This window comes from Tamandua tetradactyla, chromosome 6, assembly GCF_023851605.1.
Source record: "Tamandua tetradactyla isolate mTamTet1 chromosome 6, mTamTet1.pri, whole genome shotgun sequence".
Lineage (NCBI taxonomy): Eukaryota > Metazoa > Chordata > Mammalia > Pilosa > Myrmecophagidae > Tamandua > Tamandua tetradactyla.
In genome coordinates this window covers 43,808,371-43,829,316 of record NC_135332.1, presented here as the reverse complement: position 1 = coordinate 43,829,316, position 20,946 = coordinate 43,808,371, and the positions used below count along the sequence as shown (strand labels likewise).

The 20,946-nt window shown below is 40.7% G+C and overlaps 2 protein-coding genes across 11 annotated transcripts in view; one reads left to right on the top strand and one right to left on the bottom strand.

Annotated features, from left to right (window-relative positions):
* Positions 1-1,711: 1,711 nt before the first annotated feature.
* PIGW (phosphatidylinositol glycan anchor biosynthesis class W) lies at positions 1,712-5,020 on the bottom strand. The gene is made up of 2 exons (XM_077165048.1): positions 4,569-5,020; positions 1,712-3,835 (listed from the first exon to the last, which is right to left on the bottom strand). Exon 2 carries the CDS (start codon positions 3,819-3,821, stop codon positions 2,304-2,306), a length of 1,518 nt encoding a protein of 505 aa, XP_077021163.1. The 5' UTR covers positions 3,822-3,835; positions 4,569-5,020; the 3' UTR covers positions 1,712-2,303.
* MYO19 (myosin XIX) overlaps positions 1,975-20,946 on the top strand; it is a 57,364-nt gene continuing 38,392 nt past the window's right edge. For 3 of the 10 annotated variants that reach the window (XM_077165038.1, XM_077165045.1, XM_077165046.1), the window contains exons 1-6: positions 1,975-5,427; positions 6,055-6,193; positions 7,418-7,568; positions 9,709-9,847; positions 10,173-10,321; positions 12,278-12,391. In XM_077165038.1, the coding sequence (XP_077021153.1) occupies positions 7,557-7,568; positions 9,709-9,847; positions 10,173-10,321; positions 12,278-12,391 (414 nt within the window). In that variant the 5' untranslated portion in view covers positions 1,975-5,427; positions 6,055-6,193; positions 7,418-7,556. Of the gene's footprint in view, positions 5,428-6,054; positions 6,194-7,417; positions 7,569-7,588; positions 8,036-9,708; positions 9,848-10,172; positions 10,322-12,277; positions 12,392-20,946 lie in introns of those variants that run through there. The other 7 variants (XM_077165040.1, XM_077165039.1, XM_077165042.1 and 4 more) reach the window with 7 other exon arrangements.

Here is a 20,946-nt window from a genome sequence, read left to right as displayed (position 1 = left end):
TGTTTAATTGCTAATTGGTGTGTTCAGTATGTGTTCTGTACAGGGTTTGAGACCCTAGCCTAAATTTGTCTGTTGACTATATGCTTAAAAAATTAGTAGTTCAACAATTAATTGGTATTTAATGAAGTTAAATAAGCTTGTTTAAATATAAGCTGGTGTGTTACCTGGGTATAGTAAGAGTTGAAATTTGTTTGTTAATTGGTGTGTTAAGCGTGTAATACATTTGTTAGCTCGTGTGTTCAGTATAGTTATTAATTGGTGTGTTCCTGTATTTGTATTGGTGAAATGTTCTTAACTGCTGGTTACTGATTATGGAAATTCTTTTAAAAAGGGAACCTTTGGGCTGTACTGAAAATTGAAAAGATTTTGGTTATAAGTCTGTAAAAAAAATGTTTTATTTCTGTAACACAGTCTGGTCACAATATGCTTTAAAATTAAAATATTACTATTATAAAGTTAAAGATATTACAGTTAGAATTGTTCTGCAAAAAGGTAGAAATGGGAGTGGGCCACAATGGCTCAGTTGCAGAGTTCTTGCCTGCTGGGTTGGATTCCTGGTGCCTGCCCATGCAAAAAAAAAAAGGTAGAAATGGGATGAGATAATATACTCAATCCTTTGTCCCTCTCAAGACTATTTCTATGTTTGTTTTTGTGTAACTAATTTTCTGTTTGTGTCTGTATGCATTTTCAATGTATATTCTCTGGATGGTAGTAGCAAATTGGTAAGAAAATTCTTAGAGAGATCTATTTGAATTGCTTAGAAATAATTAGGTGCCTGTTATAAATATATATATATATATAAATTGGTACTTCTGAAGTAAAAGAGAAAAATCGTCTGAATGACAAGATTCAAAACCTTAATTTTGTAATTACTTTGAACAAACCTAGACATCAGAAAGAAACCACCCCCGGAATTTCCTTATAGCAGCAGAAGACTACCAAAGGCTGCCTCTGGAAAAAGCAAAGACTTTTTCCAATGGTCCTGGTCACGGCTTTTAGTAAAATTAATCTAATAATTGGAAATCGTTCAAAGAATGGCATAGGAACTCTCAAAATTCCATGGCCCTCACCTAAAACATTCAAATCCAAATTCAACAAGCCTGATATCTTCCTGTCTGTGCAACCTATCCCTGGCCCTAATGTCCAGCCACCTAAAGCAGTTATGGGGAAGGGTTACGCACAGAAAGATATGGTGAGGTATAGTTTAGAATTCTTTCTTACTGGACCTGGAGATTGGAAATGGTTAAGCATAAAAATGCTATAGAATAGGCTATGTTTGTTAATATTATTTTTTCCAATACCTTTGCAGTGGTAATAATCACATCCTGAAGAGAAATAAGGCCCTAATGCTAATAAAGAATTTGAAGTCAACCATTAACTAGCTTCAGCCCCAGACATTTGTAACTCTTATCAGCTAGATTCTGCTATTGAAAGATAACTATCTCCCTTTCTATTGGCTTACACCTTTAGTACTGAAGTGATAGCCCTCCTTTCCGCTTATGTTCTCCCATTGAAATGATATAACTGTCTCCTTTTCTGCTCTGAACTTGCTATTCAAAATGACCTCATCTCCTCTTGCTAAAATCCTTAAAAACCTTGCACCCCCTAAACTTAAGGAGACAGATTTTGGGCTGCTAGGCCATCTGCTCTTCTACTATGCGCCTAGTAATAAACTCTTTGAAAAAAATAAAACCGAGAAGTGTTTTGACAATTACAGAATTCACACTGAAATGTTGTAAACTTTATTATAAAAGTAATACTAACAATTAAAAAAATAGTGGTATAAGGTGATGAAAATGAAGATTAAAAACCCACCTCCCACCTTCAATAATCCCATTCAAAATTATAAAGTTTCTTTGAAATACTCAAATTTAATAAACATTCAAACAAATTACAAGGCTTTGATTCTTTTCTATTGATCTGCTTTATACAGGGTTGATGTCCATTAAAATATTAAGCATTGCTCCTAATGTTAAAGAGGTTGAAGTGTTAAAATACGGTTAATGGTTCCCAGAAGCATATTTTTTGTATGCTGTATGACAGAGGTCACATTTCATTCTTTTTCCATGTGAATATCCTGTTATTGCAGCACCATTTGTTGAATTTTTGTTGTTTGTTTTGCCTTTTTGGGGGGGGGGGAATGCATGGGCCAGGAATCAAATCCGGGTCTCCTGCATGGCAGGCGAGAATTCTACCACTGAACTACACTTGTACCCCCACCAGAAGCACATTTTCTTCACTTTTAATTTTTATTCTTCCCCGTAACATATTTTTCAAATACAGATTCATTTTATTCATATTTATCACCAAAATTTTATAGTCTTATCTTGCAAATGCAGCATATATATAATTAAACAGTTGATAAACATATAGAGATAGAGCACAAATAAAGTCCACAAGGTACCGCTGTTTAATGTATCCATCATCAGGTTGATCAAGCCGGTTGTTATATTTGACAGCAAGAAAAATAATAACTGGTTTCTGTTTATAGCTGTGATTAAACAAAGACTAGTTTCCTTTCTTTCAGCTTCAGAGACTAGAGATTCTGAGTGCTTTTTATTTGTTGCAGGTGGCTGGATAAGTTTCCAAGAACCTGGTACTAGAGCCCCTTTAATTAGAAATTTGGCAAAACCCAAAATTATATCACATAGTAATAAACTGCTAAGAAGCATCAGGCTAGAAGCAACTATCCAAACACAAAATGCTAAATTGGCCATTCTTCGAGAAACTGCTTCTATATTTGCTTGAGCTATGTACAGAGATATGAAGAGGATAATAGCTGCCACTAGAAGACAACATGTTACTTTTAGCCAGTCTTTCATTTGTAACCTTTTCTTAAACACATAGGACCCTGTTTGTACACCAGCCATGTGTATTGCCACATACCCCAAAGTAGAGATTATTCCTTCTCGGTTGGCATTTAATAACCCAACTCTTGCACCACTGCCATCAGTGCCATACAAAATTAACTTCTTCAGCGGGGTAAAGTGAAGGGCTAGCTGGTATGACACAGTAATGCTGATGGCCAAAATCCAGGATTTATTTGGGGGGAAGAAAGTCAAAAGCAGCGATGTTATCAGTTTCACAATTATTAAGGTAAAGAAAAAGTTCCAGTGAACTCCATACTCAGTTAAATGCTCCTGATAGTCTATGGATTTTATAATGACAAGTCGTCCTATTCCTAAAAAGACTAATGGCCAAACAGAGTACAATGATTTTGTAAAGTAATAAAATCTGGGCCCCTCCATATTGGGTTTTCTCCTAACCTCTGGACAAACCAGTGCAGTCCCAAAAACAAAGCCTCCTACTCCAAAATCCATTGCTCCTGTCCCATAGAGCTCAGTTTTGGCTAATCGTCTAGGAAAAAGTGAAAAGTCCACAGCCAAAATGGCAACAGCAGAAAATGCATTGTTAATTACACGGAAACAGGAGATGGCGGGTATGTGTTCTGATTCTACACTGATTTTCAAGAATTTTTCAAGGATTTTCTGGACAGGCATTCTGGCATAGCAAGTCCTCCTGCAGTATATTTGATAAAACAGCCCTGCCCCAAAGACAATTACAGTGAGCTGTTCAAGGAGGAGAGATGAAGACAAAATGGTTAAAGTGGCCACCATGGGAACAATCAGGAAAACAAAATCAATGAAGAATTGAGTCCCCTGGGTATGTGAGGAAGAAAAACAGACATGTTGTGAGAAAATGATCAGGAGTCCTCTGCACAAGATACAGAATGCAGGCAGGCACAAGCCCTGGGTGATTTCCAGCACACTGGTTCCATTGAGGTTACTGACAAAAGCTTCCTTCATCTGTTTTTGAGACATTTTCTTTTTCTCCCCTAGAAAACAGAAGAGCCAAAGAATACATTTGTGGAACTGGTATATATATATAGCTACCTGATTTGATTCCTAGGTTGTAGCACAGAACCTTAGGCCCTAATGATATCAAATCAGTGGCAAAATCTATGACTTGTGATTCCCTCCCAAGGATTCTAGGAAGAAACCTAACATTGATGCACTGGGATTGGAATGTCATAACTAATGGATATGATATTATTGAACATTACCAAAGGAGCTTAAGTTATTCTCCATAAAAGGCAGACTCACAAACTGAATTTGGGTTATAAATCCCGAGAATGGCATCACAGCCAGATAATTTCTATTACAGAACATGATATACCTCACGAAGGTTATTTAATGAAAATTGAATACACCTAATGACTTGAAACCAAATTCAAGAGTGTGTGTGTAGCTACAAATAAACTTTAGGGTCTTGGCTTGTTTAGCGCCTCAGGTCCAAAACGCGAGCTCTCAAGTTATCTGAGCCTCCCGTGCCTTTATCACCACACCTTTTACAGGCAGCCATCTTTGTTAAGGTGTAAGTAGACAGAATAGATGGTAACTATAGTTGGGGGTGGGCATTATAGCACATCCTAGTGTTGCTGTTTTTAAAGAGATATAAAACACCTCTCTGCCACATATCAATGCCTGAAATGCGGCACACAATAAAAACACATTTGTTGGTCAAACAAGACCGTACTGGCCTCCCAAACGGATTATCAGCAACAATACCTCAGGATAGGATTCGGTTGGCCTGGAAAACTAAGAGTACTTTTCGTGACAGACACTCGCCACGGTCGCGCACAGCCCTTAGATTTCACACGCTCCAGGTGGTCCCAACACGCCTGGTAGAGGGTCGTCTCCATGGGACCGGCTCCAACCTCTTCAGCCGGACAACGCGGGAGCAAAGCGCTTCCGCCCACCAAGCGGCGCTTCCGGCAAGTACCCGGCAGCCTGCTCTTCCGGGCCGGCAGATTCCTCGCGCCCGCGGAGAATGGCGTTTGTTTGCCATACCTCACCTATTTCCCGATTCTGTCCCCTTTTAGGGGCGGGCCCGAGTCCTTGACCTGTGAGTCAGCCGGCTTTGTCAGAGGGAGTCCCCGGCGCCGTGAGGCGCATACCCTTAATAACTACGTCTCAACCCCCCAGGCCCTGTCAGGGTCCTGATGGGTCTGAGGACCCGGCGCAAGATTCAGCCGAGGCTCACTTTAAGACCTACCCCCGATCCCGCCCCTAGGAGGACCTGAAGATCCACGGAGCCCTGCCTCCCGAGCCTCTAAACCCAGAACACGCAAGGTCCCCACCCCGTTTTATCGTGGGGTCCCAACCCAGACCCCAAGCTTCCAGGGCAAACCACGTGCGCCCCGCACCACATGTGCGCGCCCCGCCCGGGAGGTGGAGCTGGACAGAGCGGCAGCCCTCTAGGTGCTATCCCACAGTCCTGGCTTTCCCTCCTCCCAGTCTCGCTCTCGTTCCCGCCTCCTCTCTTCCCTCCTCTCCTCCAGCTCTTCCCGCCTCGTCACCCGCCCGCCCGCCTTTCCAGTCCGGCTCGGTGGGGGCCACACGCTTGCCTGCTTGGGACTTGGGTCCGGTGAGTACCACACCCAGCCCATTTCGGAAGCTCTTCGCGACCCCGAAGGAGCAGGTTTGCCCACAAGGGCTGAGAAAGAAGAGGGGGCGTCTCCTACCCTTTCTAAAGCGCGGTTTCCCCTTCCCTTTCGTTTTGACCCTATCACCCTCCACCTTTCCACTTTGCCAGCAGGGGGCGGCCCGGGATGCGGGGAGGGTTCGGGCTGGTAAGGTGAGTTCGGTCACCTTTTTTCTCTCCTCGCCTGACCCTGGAGGGAGCGTCTAGCCCTGGGAGGCGTCAGGGTAGTCGCGCCCTTAGCTGGGGTCAAGTCCACCTTCCGAGAAGGACACACTCTCCCCGTGCCCGGTGTTTCCGGAATGGCATCGCAGCCCTGGACGTAGCGGGCACCTTGCCGGGACGGAGAGTCCCGGGTTCTGGCCCCGAATCCGAGGGCGGGGCGGGCTGAGCTCCCAGGACACTTTTCCAGCTCCTCTCCGCGGCTGCCCTCCCACTGTCCTTCAAACTGAGAAGGAAACTGAGGCTGGGAAGAAGGAGGAGCTGGTGATCAGGTTGCCGCTTGCCTTGACTTGGTGTTTCATCTACTCATTACCAACTCTCTCCTACCCATAATGGTCACACCCTTTCCAGAAATTCTTGGCTGGTAACCGCGAAGCTGAAGGGAAGCAGCAGCAGGGAAAACTGGAGAAAACTGCTCTAAGCTGAAGACTCCAGCTAGGAGCTGAAGCTGCCAGTTGTAATAACCAGCAATTGCAAAGCACTCTCACAGGTATGCATCCATTTGATCTTCAACTGGGCACTTTGATGTCTGGATATTTTTATTTCCTTTTGCTGATGCAGAACCAGAATAGGGTTTAGCTCTTGTGATCTCCCCAAGAAGGTTGTGGGTTGTGGAGTCTAAGGACCACAACCTGTTTGGTCCCCTCTCTACCTCCCTCTTAAGATGAGCTCCCAGTTGAGGGTGCATTGTTCCCCTTGAGTCTCTTGAGCCTTCTGCATAACTGTTCCTCAGACAGGTACAATCAGTGTCCAGGGTGAATGGGTCCATCACCATCCTGATGCCCTTCTCTGACTGAATTGACTTTTCCCCAGTGTTCATATAAGGTCCCCATCCCTGGGTTCTTTCAAAGGCTTGATTCAGAGCCCCCAGTCGTCTCTATCAGGGGTAATCCATTATAGACCCTCTTCAACCCTCCTTGCTAACAGAGGTGATGAGGCCTGCAAAAACTTAGGGTTCTTTGACGATTTGCCAAGACCCAGCCTTATAACACCCTTTCTCTCAGACGGATTCCCTTCCCCCAGAAATCCTTACCGTCTTGAAGTTGATACTAGACAGTTCCCCCGATGGGCTTCCTAAATGGTTTATCAACCCCTACTAAGTAATAGTAACAATAAGTCCTCTGGTGAATGTATAGTTTTGTGCTTTGTGCAATACTTTCATTGACCATCAGAACTACTTTTTGTGAGGTAGATTTTACTATCCCCATTTTCAAGGTAAGGGACCAGAGTGGGGCAAGGAGGTAATATAGCTTACCCAAGGTCACACACCCAGTGAATGACTGAACTGTGATTTCTCTCCCACGTGACAGCCGGGAGCATTGAGAGTTGAATCAAATCTCCCTCCTTGCCAACTACTGGTTACACTAAAATAGGATTTTTCTGTCTAGCAGAGAGGATAGGACAGTAGGCTTGTCTGTCCTGAATGTCTTCTTTATCCTCCAAGGCACACTGACCCAGAAGACTTGCAGCTCTACCCCAAAGCCCTATAGTAAAACTGGTCCTGAAGCTGTAGAGGGAGCCTGGGGAGCCTCTGTAGGCTCTTTCATAAAAGATTCCCCTATTCCCTAATTGGCAGGGAATAGGACAGACTCTCCCTTTCTGCCTAGGCCTATCGTAGTTCCCAGTTAAGTTCTTCTTGCTTGGTGAGAGGAATAAGAGTGAGTCACCTTGAAGAAGCCCTCACCTGTGTGTAGCCTTTGTCTTCTGTTTCAAGTTACAGGCTCCAGGGTGACTCATTTCAAATTCCTCCAGAACCGAGCTGGACCCATGCCCCAATACAGGTTCCTATGGCCAGGTCATAGGAACATTCCTCGTGCCTGACCAAGACTCCTTGCTGACCACATTGAAGCAGGATGCTTCAGCAGGTAAAACTTTAATCTTTGATAACCCAGACCCTCAAGCACCTGAGGTAACTTCCCATCTTTCACTTGCCTAAATAAAGGCTCTACTGCTCTTACCTGGATGTATAAGGAAGGGAAAGACTCCTTATGGGTCTGTTTGCTTTTCTCTCTTCAGATAGTCACTCCAATGCCTTTCGTCTCTAATAGTCAAGAAGTTCTTCCTGATATCTAATTCAATTCTCTCCTGTTATGGTTTTTAGTTCTTTTCTCTGGGATGGGTAAAATGGGATGGGTAAGGAAATCTTTAGACCATTTTGGTGACCTTAGATATCTGAACTAGAGAGGGAGCCCTGAGAGATGTCCCTGCCAGCCTGAATTGTGGATGCACAGAGGAAGCCTGGGTCTTCCAAAAGGAGGTGTTCCTTGAAGCTGAGCTTTAAACAATAAGGAGTTAGCCAGATGGAGGAAAGAAAACCAGTCAAGCCAAAAAGGTCAGCCTGTGCAAAAATGTAGGAGATGACCTATGTGGAAATACAAATGGATTCTGAAGACTGGGTAATGGGATATATACAGGGGAATGTTGCTATTGAAACTTCAAACCTGCCCTTACTACAGGCCTCTCTGAAAAAGCTGCTACTGCCCCAGCCCTGTAGGATTCCAAAAATCACTCTTTGCTGTGGTGTGCCATTTCCTAGCCTTCATATGCAGCTCCTGGCCCAGAGAGAATGCCAGTAATATTTGCAGAATTTTTATTGTATTAAGTGTTACCAGGTACTGGGCTGAAGCAGATGTTTAAGGTGCCCCTGCTCTCAAAAGAATTCACTGTTAGTCCAGGGCAGGTAAATTCCTGAGACACAGCAGGTTAACCAGTTATGGGACCAGGCAGCCTGAAGGAAGCTTGACCTTCCAGCTGTTTGGTACATGAAACAGGCTTGAGGGCTGGAGAGGCCTGGATTTTTTTATTACATGTTTTTTACTTTTTTTTTTTTTTTTTAGTTTAAAAAGCAGAAATGTTCACCATAACCATACTAGCAGCTACTCCATTAAACTCTTTGTTATGTGGTAGGCACTATACTCTGCTAAGACTTTTACATATGTAGTTTTGTTTGATCCTTGCACCATCCCTATGAAAAATCTATTATAACCCTAGTTTGGAGGGAAGATTAAAATAGGTAAACTGGCGGGCCGCGGTGGCTCAGCGGGCAAGAGTGCTTGCCTGCCGTGCCGGAGGACCCCGGTTCGATTCCCGGCCCCAGCCCATGTAAAAAAAACAAACAAACAAACAAAATATAATAAAACAAGAAAATGTTTAAAAATGTTTCCCTTTCTTCCTCCCTTCCTTCCTTCCATCCTTCCTTCCTTCTCTGTCTTTCCTTCCCTTCCTCCCTCTCTCTTTAAAAAAAAAAAAAAAAAAAAAAAAAAATAGGTAAACTGACTTATTCAAGGTCACGTTCGTTGTAAGAAACTTGAAAAATACAGATGAGCAGAAAGAACATTAAAATTACTCATAATCATAGCCAACATTTTAGAGATTATCCTAGGATTTTTTTCCTCTAAATATTTATTTTAAAGCCCTTTAAAGGTATCATACTTTTTTGTAACTTGCTTTATTCTATTGTTTTTACATATAATTTAAGCAGTCCATTATTTGGACATTTTGTTCTTGTCAATTTTTTACGATTATAAATGGCTGTACATGCACTGAACATTCTTATGATATTGACTTAGGACCATTTCCTAGAAGTAGTACTGCATGCTCAAGTGACATGCATAGTTTTAAGGCTGTTGACATATTACTGCCTCATTGGAAGAGCCACTATAATTTTTTTTATTAGAAAAAGTGTGGGTTTACAGAAAAATCATGCATAAATACAGGTTTCCCATATACCACCCTGTTATTAACACCTTGTATTGGTGTAGTGCATTTACAATTGGTGAAAGCACATTTTAATAATTTTACTAACTATAGTCTCTGGTTTAACTTAGGGTTCACTGTTTGTACAGTATAGTTTCATGAATTAAAAAAATTTTTTTATCCTATTACTATATATACAGTATAACATTTCCCCTTTTAACCAAATTAAGATATATATTTCCCACCCTTCTGTAGTTGCCAGATGGTCTGTGTCCCAGTTCTCATGGCCCTCATGTTATTTCCTCCCAGGTTAATGGCACCAGTCTGGGCTCTGATGCCCAAGGCAGGGAATCTCTCAGAGAAGACCTGTGGGATTTCCTGGGTGGAAAGGCCTTGCTCTATGAGCTGGATGACCTTACCAAGGTGAATCCTGTGACACTGGAGACAGGTATGAACCCCCCTCTCCCAAAGCGTGCTGTCTCCAAGAGGTTAGAGGTATGATGAGGTCATTTGGCTTGGCTTCCCCAGGCCCACACCAAGGCAGACAAGACTCCTAACCTCCATGCTCCACGCTTCTACTCATGGAAGCCTGGCAGCTGTGCCCAACTCCCCAGGGCAGGTTTTACTCCAGATTTGGGAGTAAAATCTTAATTAGATCTTGTACCTACTCATCAGGGAGCTTGATAATTGCAGAGCAAGGACTGTTAGGCTCGTTTGTGTCTTTATATACATTTTTTACTACATTTGAGTCAGAGTTTGCACCTCTGCCTCAGTTCTGAGGTGCCTGCAGGCCCGGTACATGGCAGACATGTTCTACACCAATGCTGGCTGCACCCTGGTGGCTCTGAACCCTTTCAAGCCTGTTCCTCAACTCTACTCACTAGAACTGATGAGAGAGTACCACACTGCGTCTCAGCCCCAGGTAAGGCTCAGCCTGCTTCCTGGTCTTGGGGCTCCCCACCCTCCCCCTGGGTCTCCCTGCAACTTCCCTATACTTATCTATCTATTCACCAGCCATGTAGTTATTCAGTCTGCTGATGGTGAGGTCCTGGGCTGGGCTCCAGGGAGACTTGAGCAGAAGCTGCCACTGCCATGCTTGCAGAATTGTATACACATAAAGAACTGACTATGGGGCCTTTGAGGGTTAAATAAATATTTATTTAACTGAGTTCAGAATCATAGGACAAAGGCTTTGTTTCTTATTTGTAGGTTTATTAATAGGCAAGGATTTATGAAGGTGTATTTGTATTTAACTAAACACTCTTTTGGAAAAGAATAAAATGACACAAGATAAGGATTGCTTTACGAAATTCAGCACATATTCTACTAAAGGAGAGGGTGGAACAGACAGGGACTGGGTTTGTTGGAGTGGCAAGAGCACATTTGCTTGTGGGAAGGGGTATGTGGCTGAGAGGGCCAGTAGATGAGGGTAGAAAGGTGAGATAAGCTGGGCTATTCATGAAGGAGCTGAAGCACCACAGCAGGCAGAGAGAATCCACAAATATTTTTCATCAAGGATGGAGGTGGGAGTATGAACATAGCCTATTATGGGAATAATTACTTTAGAAATTGAGAGAGCTGAGTTAAGGAAGGTGAGACCACAGGGAGAGCAGTGAAAGGCTTTGTAATAGTGCAGGGCAAGGTGGAAATAGGGATGGCTCTGGCACCATCCAGAATAAGTGCCTTCTCTCTTTAGGAAGCTGTGAATAAGTGATCAGGTGCAGACAGCACTGGATTGAGCTAGGTATCATGTAGATGACCAGGCCCTCCAGAAGCTCATGCATGGTTACCTGTCCAAAAAACTGCAGAAGTCTGACCTGAGAGCCTGTATCTCATTGGCTGTCTTCCCTGCCTCCCTGCCCTTCTGGATGTGACTTCCTCACAGGCAAAAACTTTATCGTGATCTCCTCTGTGCCCCTAATTTTAGCTTGATGCCCAGGACATTTAGAACAGTTAATGACTATTTGTTGAAGGAAAGGAGGACAGTGGCCTTGGAGTTCAGATCACATTGATGCAATTATTTGCTTAGTAGTCTTGGGAAGGTTATTTAACTCCTCTAAATCTCAGATTTATAAATGGAGTTAGCTAACAGACAACTTTGGCAATAATTTGTAAGAGAGTTCTGTATAGAATAAAACTATTAAGGCAAGTGCTTCGGTTTGCTAAAGCTTCTGGAATACAGTATACCAGAAATAGATTGGCTTTTACAAAGGGAATTTATTGAGTTACAAGTTACAATTCTAAAGCCATGAAAATTTCCAAATTAAGGCATCAACAAGAGGATACCTTCACTGAGGAAAAGCCGATGGAATCTGGGGTTCCTCTGTCGCATGGCAATGTCTGTTGACCCTTCTCTCTAGAATGGGGTTCCATGTCTCTGGGCTTCTGTGTGTGTCCTTACTTGTTCCTCCTAGGGCATTTCCGTCTCTGAGCTCTCTCCAAATGTCTGCCTTTAAAGGACTTCAGCAAGCAGATTAAACCCACCTTGAATGGGCAGGTCACATTTCTATGGAAGCAACCTTATCAAAAGTTCCCACCTAAAAATAGGTCTGCCCCCACAAATTTGAATTAAAAGAACATAGGCTCTTCTGGGGGTACATAACAGTTTCAGACCCGCACAACAAGATAAAATGGGAGTATAAAGTATTAATAGTGTAGACTGATCAAGGCCAGGACTGCTTTCTGGTTGAAAGAAGGTAGAGGGTAAAGCAACCATGGAGGACCCACAGTTGGACCTAATACTGATATATCCAGGACATTTTTCAGGAGGAAGCATCCTGGCATGGCTGTTGGCAGCGTCCTTGTCTCAACCATCATTGACTCAACCATTCTTAAAGACAGGCATTGTCATGTGATCTTTCATCCCTTGATGTTTCAGAAACTAAAGCCCCACATCTTCACTGTGGGTGAACAGACCTACAGGAATGTCAAGAGCCTGATTGAGCCAGTCAACCAGTCTATCATTGTCAGTGGAGAAAGCGGTGCTGGAAAGGTAGGAGAGTCTCCTTCACACCCTGTCAACTTCAACACTAGCTGGTTGAGCAGAGGCAGGGGCCAGTTCTCCTGGAGTCATTTGCTGCATCGTCATTCCCAGATAGACTGGCTCAAGCAGGGGTCAGTGTGCAGTGATGGGCAAGCTCTGGGCAGGGAAGATCGGAAACTGGGTACTGATTCAGGCTCTGCCACTAGCTCTGATAGAACCCTGTAAGATATTTTCTTCTCTAGGCCTTCATATTTCCAATGGTCTCTACCAGCTCTGGCACTAGTAGAAATGAAAGCCAGTTCTTGGATATGACAAGCTAGTCATTAAGAGTACGTCAGGAAAGACACTTGGCTTCTGCAAACGTCAGTTCTCTCACCTGTAGAATGGCAGGGAGGGAGAACCAATACCTAACTTGTGGGGCTGCCATGAGGCTTAAATGAGCCAAAGCACATAAATTTACTTGGTAGCATGCCTGGCATAAGTTAGTGCTCCCCCAAATGTAACTGGTTTTACTCTTGAGAAAGGGATTATTGGAGTGGCCTGCCCTGCCCATTCTGAGTTGCCTGTGATGGCAAAGGCAGTGCATCAGACCAGCTGCGAAGCAGAGAGAGGCTCCTGTGTGTTCATGTGGCACCTCAGTGGTAGAACCACAACAGGTATGTGAGACGGAATGTTGCACAAAGATGAGTGAGGAGTTACACAACTGGTCAATGGAAGCTGTGGGCCCAGGCCACCTTCCTGCCCAGCTGCCTCACTCTTTACACAGCGCTTTTACATATATGAGGGATTCTTTGGTCCATGAACTCATTCTGCTCACATTCACACATGGGAATTGCTCACCATTGAGTACCTGTTCTGGTTACAGGGCCTGACTAGTCACTGAGGAGTGGCAGGCAAGAGGTACAGAGATGAAAAATGCCACATCCAGTTTTCAGGAGGCAGTTAGTCCACCGAGAAAGACAGACAAGGAAACAAAGAGAATAAGTTGCAGGGATGAGGGCTTGGACTTGGGTGTGGAGAGGGCATCTCAGAGCTATGTCAAGATGGCCTGTGAAGAAGCTGACAGCTAGCTCCTGGACAGAGCCCATTGTTTCCCAGCATTGCTCAGGAAGGCTGAGGCTGGACCTGGCCCAAGACCTATGCAACCAAACCTTAGTAACCCTTTATTGAACAGTCATATGTTTTTAAAATTTATTATATTTTCAACAAGTAATATAGTTACATAGTTGAAAAATCAAGTAACACTACAAAACTTACAAATAAAATGGCAGCCCTGCCCCATGTCTTTCAACCCTGTTCCCTCTCACCAGAGGCAGCTACTTTCACATTTTTTAGCCGTTTATTTGGATATGTGCACCTGAATTTGTAAGTCACGTGCTTATATTATTACTTGATTTTTCAGCTTTAGACTTTATCTTTTCACTTCCTATTTTGATAAGAATTTAGCCCTTATTCCCTTGCCCTATACTCCACATGTAATTATATCACAGTTTCTAATTGTCAACATGTAGTACTTATGCTATTATGACCATGTATCTTTTGTTCACAGCAGAGTCATATAATATACTATGATGATATTTCCTTTCTTGTATAATTCTTATTTTCCCTCTAAGTGCCCTGTATTTTTTCACTTGCTTAGTTTCTAACACCTATAATTAATTAATTTCCAAACTTATCACCAAAGCTAGGAAATACCTTCAAATAAGCAAGCATATCAGTTCCTTTTAATCTTGGAGACAACCTTTTGAGAACTTTCAGACCCCCTGTTTCTGTTTGGATTAGTGGCTGCCTAGGAGTTTACTTAGTGTTGCCAGCAATCTTCTCTGTCTCACTCTGGGGACCCCCAGTTTCCACTCTCTCTTATGATAAATACCCTATTGCCAGAGCCCATAGCTTCCTCTTTCTTCATTTACTACCTTGTTTTTATAGAGCACATTCTTTTCGTAGTGTCATGAGAAAGGTACATAAAGGACAAATTTTTTGAGTCCATGTACAGCTATAAATGTCTACTCTGCCTCAAACTCAATTGATATTTGGGCTACATTTTATAATTCTATGTTGGAAAAAATTTTTGTTTTTTCTTATGTTATCTTCAGATACTGCTGTTCAGATTCACAGGCCCTAATGGTGATTTGATGCTTCTTTCCAAAAGTTTTTAGAGTCTTCTTTGTATCCATAGGTATTAAAATTCACAGTGCTATGTCTTGGAATGGTCTTTTTCCGCTTTTATTCTGGGTACTTTGTGTGTTTTTTTAGCCTAGAAACTCATGTCCTTTAATTCTGGGAAATGTTTTTGTATTAAATCTAAGTTTCTTTCCCTCTCTTTTCTTTTTCTGGAACTCCTATTTGTAGGAAGATTACTTAGTTTCCTAATTTTCATTTTTCTTACCTAATCTACCATCTCTTAACATTTTGCTCTGCCTTTTGGAAGATATTCTCTATTTTACCTGGAAAATAGAAGAATTGGACATTTTTGTTAAATTTTAATTTTTGTTAAAAGTTCTATTTTGTTATCCGAATTTTCTCCCCCAGCATCCTGTTCTGTTATACAGCCAACATCTTCTCTTTAGGGATATTTCAAGTTTTTTTTACTTGTCTTCTGCTTCTTTCATGGACTGCTTCCTTTTAGTTTGTTTTTTTCCATTTGTTGTGATATTTGTCACTTGTGTAAAAGAGGTTTATCAAATATTTTATATTTGTTACATATTTAAGAATGAGTCATTGGGTGGTGCGAAGGTGGCAGAATTCTCACCTGTCATACTAGAGACCCTGGTTCAATTCCTGATACCTGCCCATGTGAAAAAAAAAGAAAAAAGAATGAGCCATTAAATAGTTGATTAAAATGTCTGTGTTTTTGAACAAGATTGTCAACCACGGGGCCTCATTGTAGGTAGCTTTTTTTAAAAAAAGTATTTTAATTGACAAATCTTCATATACATACAGTTCATACATGGTATACAATCAGTGACTCACAATATCATCAGATGGTTTTGTTTTCATCACAGTGATTGTTTTTTTTTTAATTTGCATCAGTCCAACAAAAGAAATAAAAAGAAAAAACTCATACATACCATACCTCTCACCCCTCCCTCTCATTGACCACTAGTGTTTCCATCTACCCAATTTATTTTACCCTTTGTCCCCATATTATTTATTTTAATCCATATATTTTACTCATCTGTCCATACCTTTGATATAAGGAGCATCAGACACAAGGTTCTCAAATCACACAGTCACATTGTAAATGTTATATCTTTATACAATTGTCTTTAAGAATCTAGGCTACTGGAACACAGCTGAACAGTTTGAGCTACTTCCCTCTAGCCACTCCAATATACCATAAACTGAAAAAGGGTATCTATATGCATAAGAATAACCTCCAGGATAACTTCTCAACTCAGCTTGAAATCTCTCAGCCACTGAAACTTTATTTTGTCTCATTTCTCTCTTCCCCTTTTGGTCAAGAAGACTATCTCTTGAAGCCACATCCTGGCTAATCAGGCTTTCTGTCCCACGTTGCCAGGGAGTTTACACCCCTGAGAGTCATGTCCCTGTAGGGGGGAAAGCAGTGAGTTCACATGCAGAGTTGGCTTAGAGAGAGAGGTTGCATCTGAGCGACAAAAGAGGTTCTCTGGGGGTGACTGTTAGGCCTAATTTTTAGTAGGCTTAGCTTCTCCTTTGCAGGAATAAGTTTTATAGGGGCAAATTCCAAGACTGAGGGCTTGGCCTATTGATTTGGTTGTCCCCACTGCTTGTAATAATATCAGGAATCCTCTAAATAGGGAAGTTGAATTTTCCCCCTTTCTCCCCATTTCCCCAAGGGGACTTAGCAAATACTTCTTTATTCATAGTTCAGATTACTCTGGGATTTATTGGGGCATCACACTAACCTGAACAAATCTACAACATCTCATGCCCTATTCAAGGCCCCATGTGCTTATGGAGTTCAATTAAACTGTCTGTATATGTTAAATTAGGAAATGCACCAGTCAAAATGTAGATTTTGTACCAAATAAACATTCCTTGCTTTAGTCTCACTCCTAAGTTAAAGTTTTATAATATGAATGACCATCTATTTTCAACACCTTGCAATGTTGATATTCCTTTGTTCTTCCTCATGAAAAAACATTTTTTTATTTTGTACATTTAGTCACTATCATTGTATGCTCTAGGCATTCCTAGATTATACCATCTCAGTCTTTATCGTCTACCTTTCCTTCTGGTTTCGTATGTGCCCCCAGTCCCCCTCCCTCTGTCATTCTCACATTCAGCTTCATTCATTGCACTTAATTATTGTCCTACATTCAGGTAGTATTGTGCTATACATTTCTGAATTTTTGCAATCAGTTCTGTTGCACAATCTGTATCTCTTCAGCTCCAGTTACCCAATCTCTACCCTGTTTCTATCTCCTGATAACCTCTGTTCTTAACTGAAATTCTCCAATTTCACTCATTAATGTTGGTTCCTATTAGTGAGATCATACAATATTTGTCCTTTTGTTTCTGGCTGAACTCACTCAGCATAATGTCCTCAAAGTCCGTACACGTTGTTACATGCTTCATGACTTTATTCTGTCTTACAGCCACGTAATATTCCATTGTATGTATATACCACACCTTGTTTAACCACTCATCTGTTGATGAACATTGGGGCTATTTCCATCTCTTGACAATTGTAAATAATGCTGCTATAAACATTGGTGTACAAGCGTCCGTTTATGTCCTTGCCCTCATGTCCTCTGAATAGATACCTAGCAAGGGTATTGCTGGATCATATGGCAATTCTATACTTAGCTTCCTGGGGAACTGCCAAACTGCCTTCCACAGTAGTTGTACCATTTTACATTCCCACCAACAGTGGATAAGTGTGCCTCTTTCTCCACATCTTCTCCTGCACTTGTTTTCTGTTTTATTGATAATGGCCGTTCTGGTGGGTGTGAGATGGTATTTCATTCTGGTTTTGATTTGCATTTCCCTAATAGCCAGAGAAGTTGAGCATCTTTTCATGTGCCTTTTAGCCATTTGTATTTCCTCTTCTGAGAAGTGTGTGTTTATGTCTTTTGCCCATTTATTTAACTGGGTTGTTTGTCTTTTTGTTGTGGAGTTAAACAATCTCTTTATATATTCTGGATACTAGACTCTTATCTGATATGTCATTTCCAAGTGTTGTCTCCCATTGTTTAAGCTGCCTTTTTACTTTCTTGACAGAGTTCTTTGATGCACAAAAGTGTTTGATTTTGAGGAGTTCCCATTTATCTATTTCCTTCCTCAATGCTCGTGCTTTGAGTGTAAGATCTAGGAAACCACCTCCTATTACAAGTTTATAAGTTTATAAGGTATTTCCCTACATTTTCTTCTAAAAGTTTTTAGGTCTTTGATCCATTTTGCATTAATTTTGAATAGGGCATGCGGTATGGATCCTCTTTCATTCTTTTGCATACAGATGTCCAGTTCTCCAAGCACCATTTATTGAAGAGACTGTTCTGTCCCAGGTGAGTTGACTTGACTGCCTTAAGAAAGATGAGTTGTCAGGCGGGCCTGCCATGCTGGAGTTTGATTCCAATGCCTGCCCATGAAAAAAAAAAAAGATCAATTAGATCAATTGTCCATAGATGAGAGGGTCTATATTTGAACACTTTATTCGATTCTGTTGGTTAGTATATCCATCTTTATGCCAGTATGATGCTATTTTGACCACTGTAGCTTTGTAGTACGCCTTAAAGTTAGGTAGTGTGAGACCTCTGACTTCATTTTTCTTTCTCAAGATATTTTCAACTATTTGGGATACCCTGCCCTTCCAGATAAATTTGGTTCTTGGTTTTTCTATTTCTGAAAAGCCAGTTTTTGGAATTTTAATTGGTATTGCATTGAATCTATAAATCAATTTAGGTAGAACTGACATCTTAACTATATTTAGTCTTCCAATCCATGAACACAGTATGCCCTTCCATTTATTTAGGTTTTCTGTGATTTCTTTTAGCAATTTCTTATAGTTTTCTTTGTATAGGTCTTTTGTATCCTTAGTTAAATTTATTCCTAAATATTTTATTGTTTTGATTGCAACTGTAAATGGAATTTTTTTCTTAATTTGCCCCTCAGATTGCTGACTCCTAGTGTATAGAAATACTACAGATTTTTGAGTGTTAATCTTATAACCTGCTACTTTGCTGTACTCATTTATTAGCTCTAATAGTTTTGCTGTGGATTTTTCAGGGTTTTTGACATAATAGTATCATATCATCTGCAAACAGTGAGAATTTTACTTTTTCCTTTCCAGTTTGCATGCCTTGTATTTCATTTTCTTGTCTAATTGCTCTGGCTAGGACTTCCAACACAATGTTGAATAACAGTGGTGACAATGGACATTCTTGTCTTGTTCCTGATCTTAGGGGGAAAGCTTTTAGTCTTTCCCCATTGAGAATGATGTTAGCTGAAAGTTTTTCATATATTCCCTTTATCATGTTGAGGAAGTTCCCTTCTATTCCTTTCATTTGAAGTGTTTTCATCAAGAAAGGATGTTGAATTTTGTCAGATGCCTTCTCTGCATCAATCGAGATAATCATGTGGTTTTTCTGCTCTGATTTGTTGATATGGTGTATTTCATTAATTGATTTTCTTATTTTGAGCCATCCTTGCATACCTGGGATGAATCCTACTTGATCATGGTGTATAATTCTTTTAATGTGCTGCTGTATTCGATTTGCAAGAATTTTATTGAGGATTTTTGCATCTTTATTCATTAAAGAGATTGGTCTGTAATTTTCTTTTCTTGTAGTATCTTTGTCTGGCTTCAGTAGGAGGGTGATGTTGGCGTCATAGAATGAGTTAGGTAGTCTTCCCTCCTCTTCAGTTTTCTTGAAGAGTTTGAGCAGGAATGGTACTAATTCTTTCTTGAGTGTTTGGTAGAGTTCACATGTGAAGCCATCTGGTCCTGGACTTTTCTTTTTTGGGAGCTTCTTAATGACTAATTCAGTTTCTTTACTTGTGATTGATTTGTTGAGGTCATTTATTTCTTTTTGAGTCAGTGTTGGCTGTTCATGCCTTACTAGGATGTTGTCCATTTCACCTACGTTGTCTAGTTTATTAGCATAAAGTTGTTCATAGTATCCTCTTATTACCTCCTTTATTTCTGTGGGGTCAGTGGTTATGCCTCCTCTTCCATTTTTTATTTTATTTATTTGCATCCTCTCTTTTCTTTTTTTTTTTTTTTGTCAACCTTAATAAGGGTCCATCGATTTTTATTTATTTTCTCATAGAACCAACTTCTGGTTTTGTTGATTTTCTCGATTGTTTTCATCTTCTCACTTTCATTTATTTCTGCTCTAATCATCATTATTTCTTTCCTTTTGCTTGCTTTGGGATTAATTTGCTCTTCTTTCTCTAGTTCTTCCAAGTTAATTACTCGATTTTTGCTCTTCTTTTTTGATATAGGCATTTAGGGCAATAAATTTCCCTCTTAGTGCTGCCTTTGCTGCATCCCATAAATTTTGATATGTTGTATTTTCATTTTCATTTGCCTTGAGATATTTACTCATTTAATTTCTTCCTTGACCTACTGGTTGTTTGAGACTGTGTTGTTGCGCCTCCATATATTTGTCAATTTTCTGGCCTTCTGCCTGTTATTGATTTCCAACTTCATTCCTTTATGATCTGAGAAAGTGTTTTGTATGATTTCAGTCTTTTTAAATTTAGCAAGACTTGCTTTGTGCCCCAGCATATGGTCTATCCTTGGGAATGATCCATGAGCACTTGAGAAAAAGGTGTATTCTGTTGTGGTGGGTGTAATGTTCTATAAATGTCTATTGAATCTAGTTCATTTATTGTATTATTCAAATTTTCTGTTTCTTTTTTTTTTTATTAATTAAAGGAAAAAAAAGAAATTAACCCAACATTTAGAAATCATTCCATTCTACATATGCAATCAGTAATTCTTAATATCATCACATAGATGCATGATCATCATTTCTTAGTACATTTGCATCGATTTAGAAGAAGAACTAGCAAAACAACAGAAAAAGATATAGAATGTTAATATAGAGAAAAAAATAACAATAATAATAGTACAAAAAAAAAAAGACAAACAAACAAACAGACAGACAAAAAAAACACCTATAGCTCAGATGCAGCTTCATTCAGTGTTTTAACATGATTACTTTACAATTAGGTATTATTGTGCTCTCCATTTTTGAGTTTTTGTATCTAGTCCTGTTGCACAGTCTGTATCCCTTCAGCTCCAATCACCCATTATCTTACCCTGTTTCTAACTCCTGCTGGTCTCTGTTACCAATGACATATTCCAAGTTCATTCTCGAATGTCGGTTCATATCAGTGGGACCATACAGTATTTGTCCTTTAGTTTTTGGCTAGACTCACTCAGCATAATGCTCTCTAGGTCCATCCATGTTATTACATGCTTCATAAGTTTATTCTGTCTTAAAGTGCATAATATTCCATCGTATGTATATACCACAGTTTGTTTAGCCACTCGTCTGTTGATGGAGATTTTGGCTGTTTCCATCTCTTTGCAATTGTAAATAACGCTGCTATAAACATTGGTGTGCAAA

Excerpts from the sequence above, each read along its gene's own strand:
- PIGW (XM_077165048.1), bottom strand. The coding sequence starts at position 3,821 with ATGTCTCAAAAACAGATGAAGGAAGCTTTTGTCAGTAACCTCAATGGA.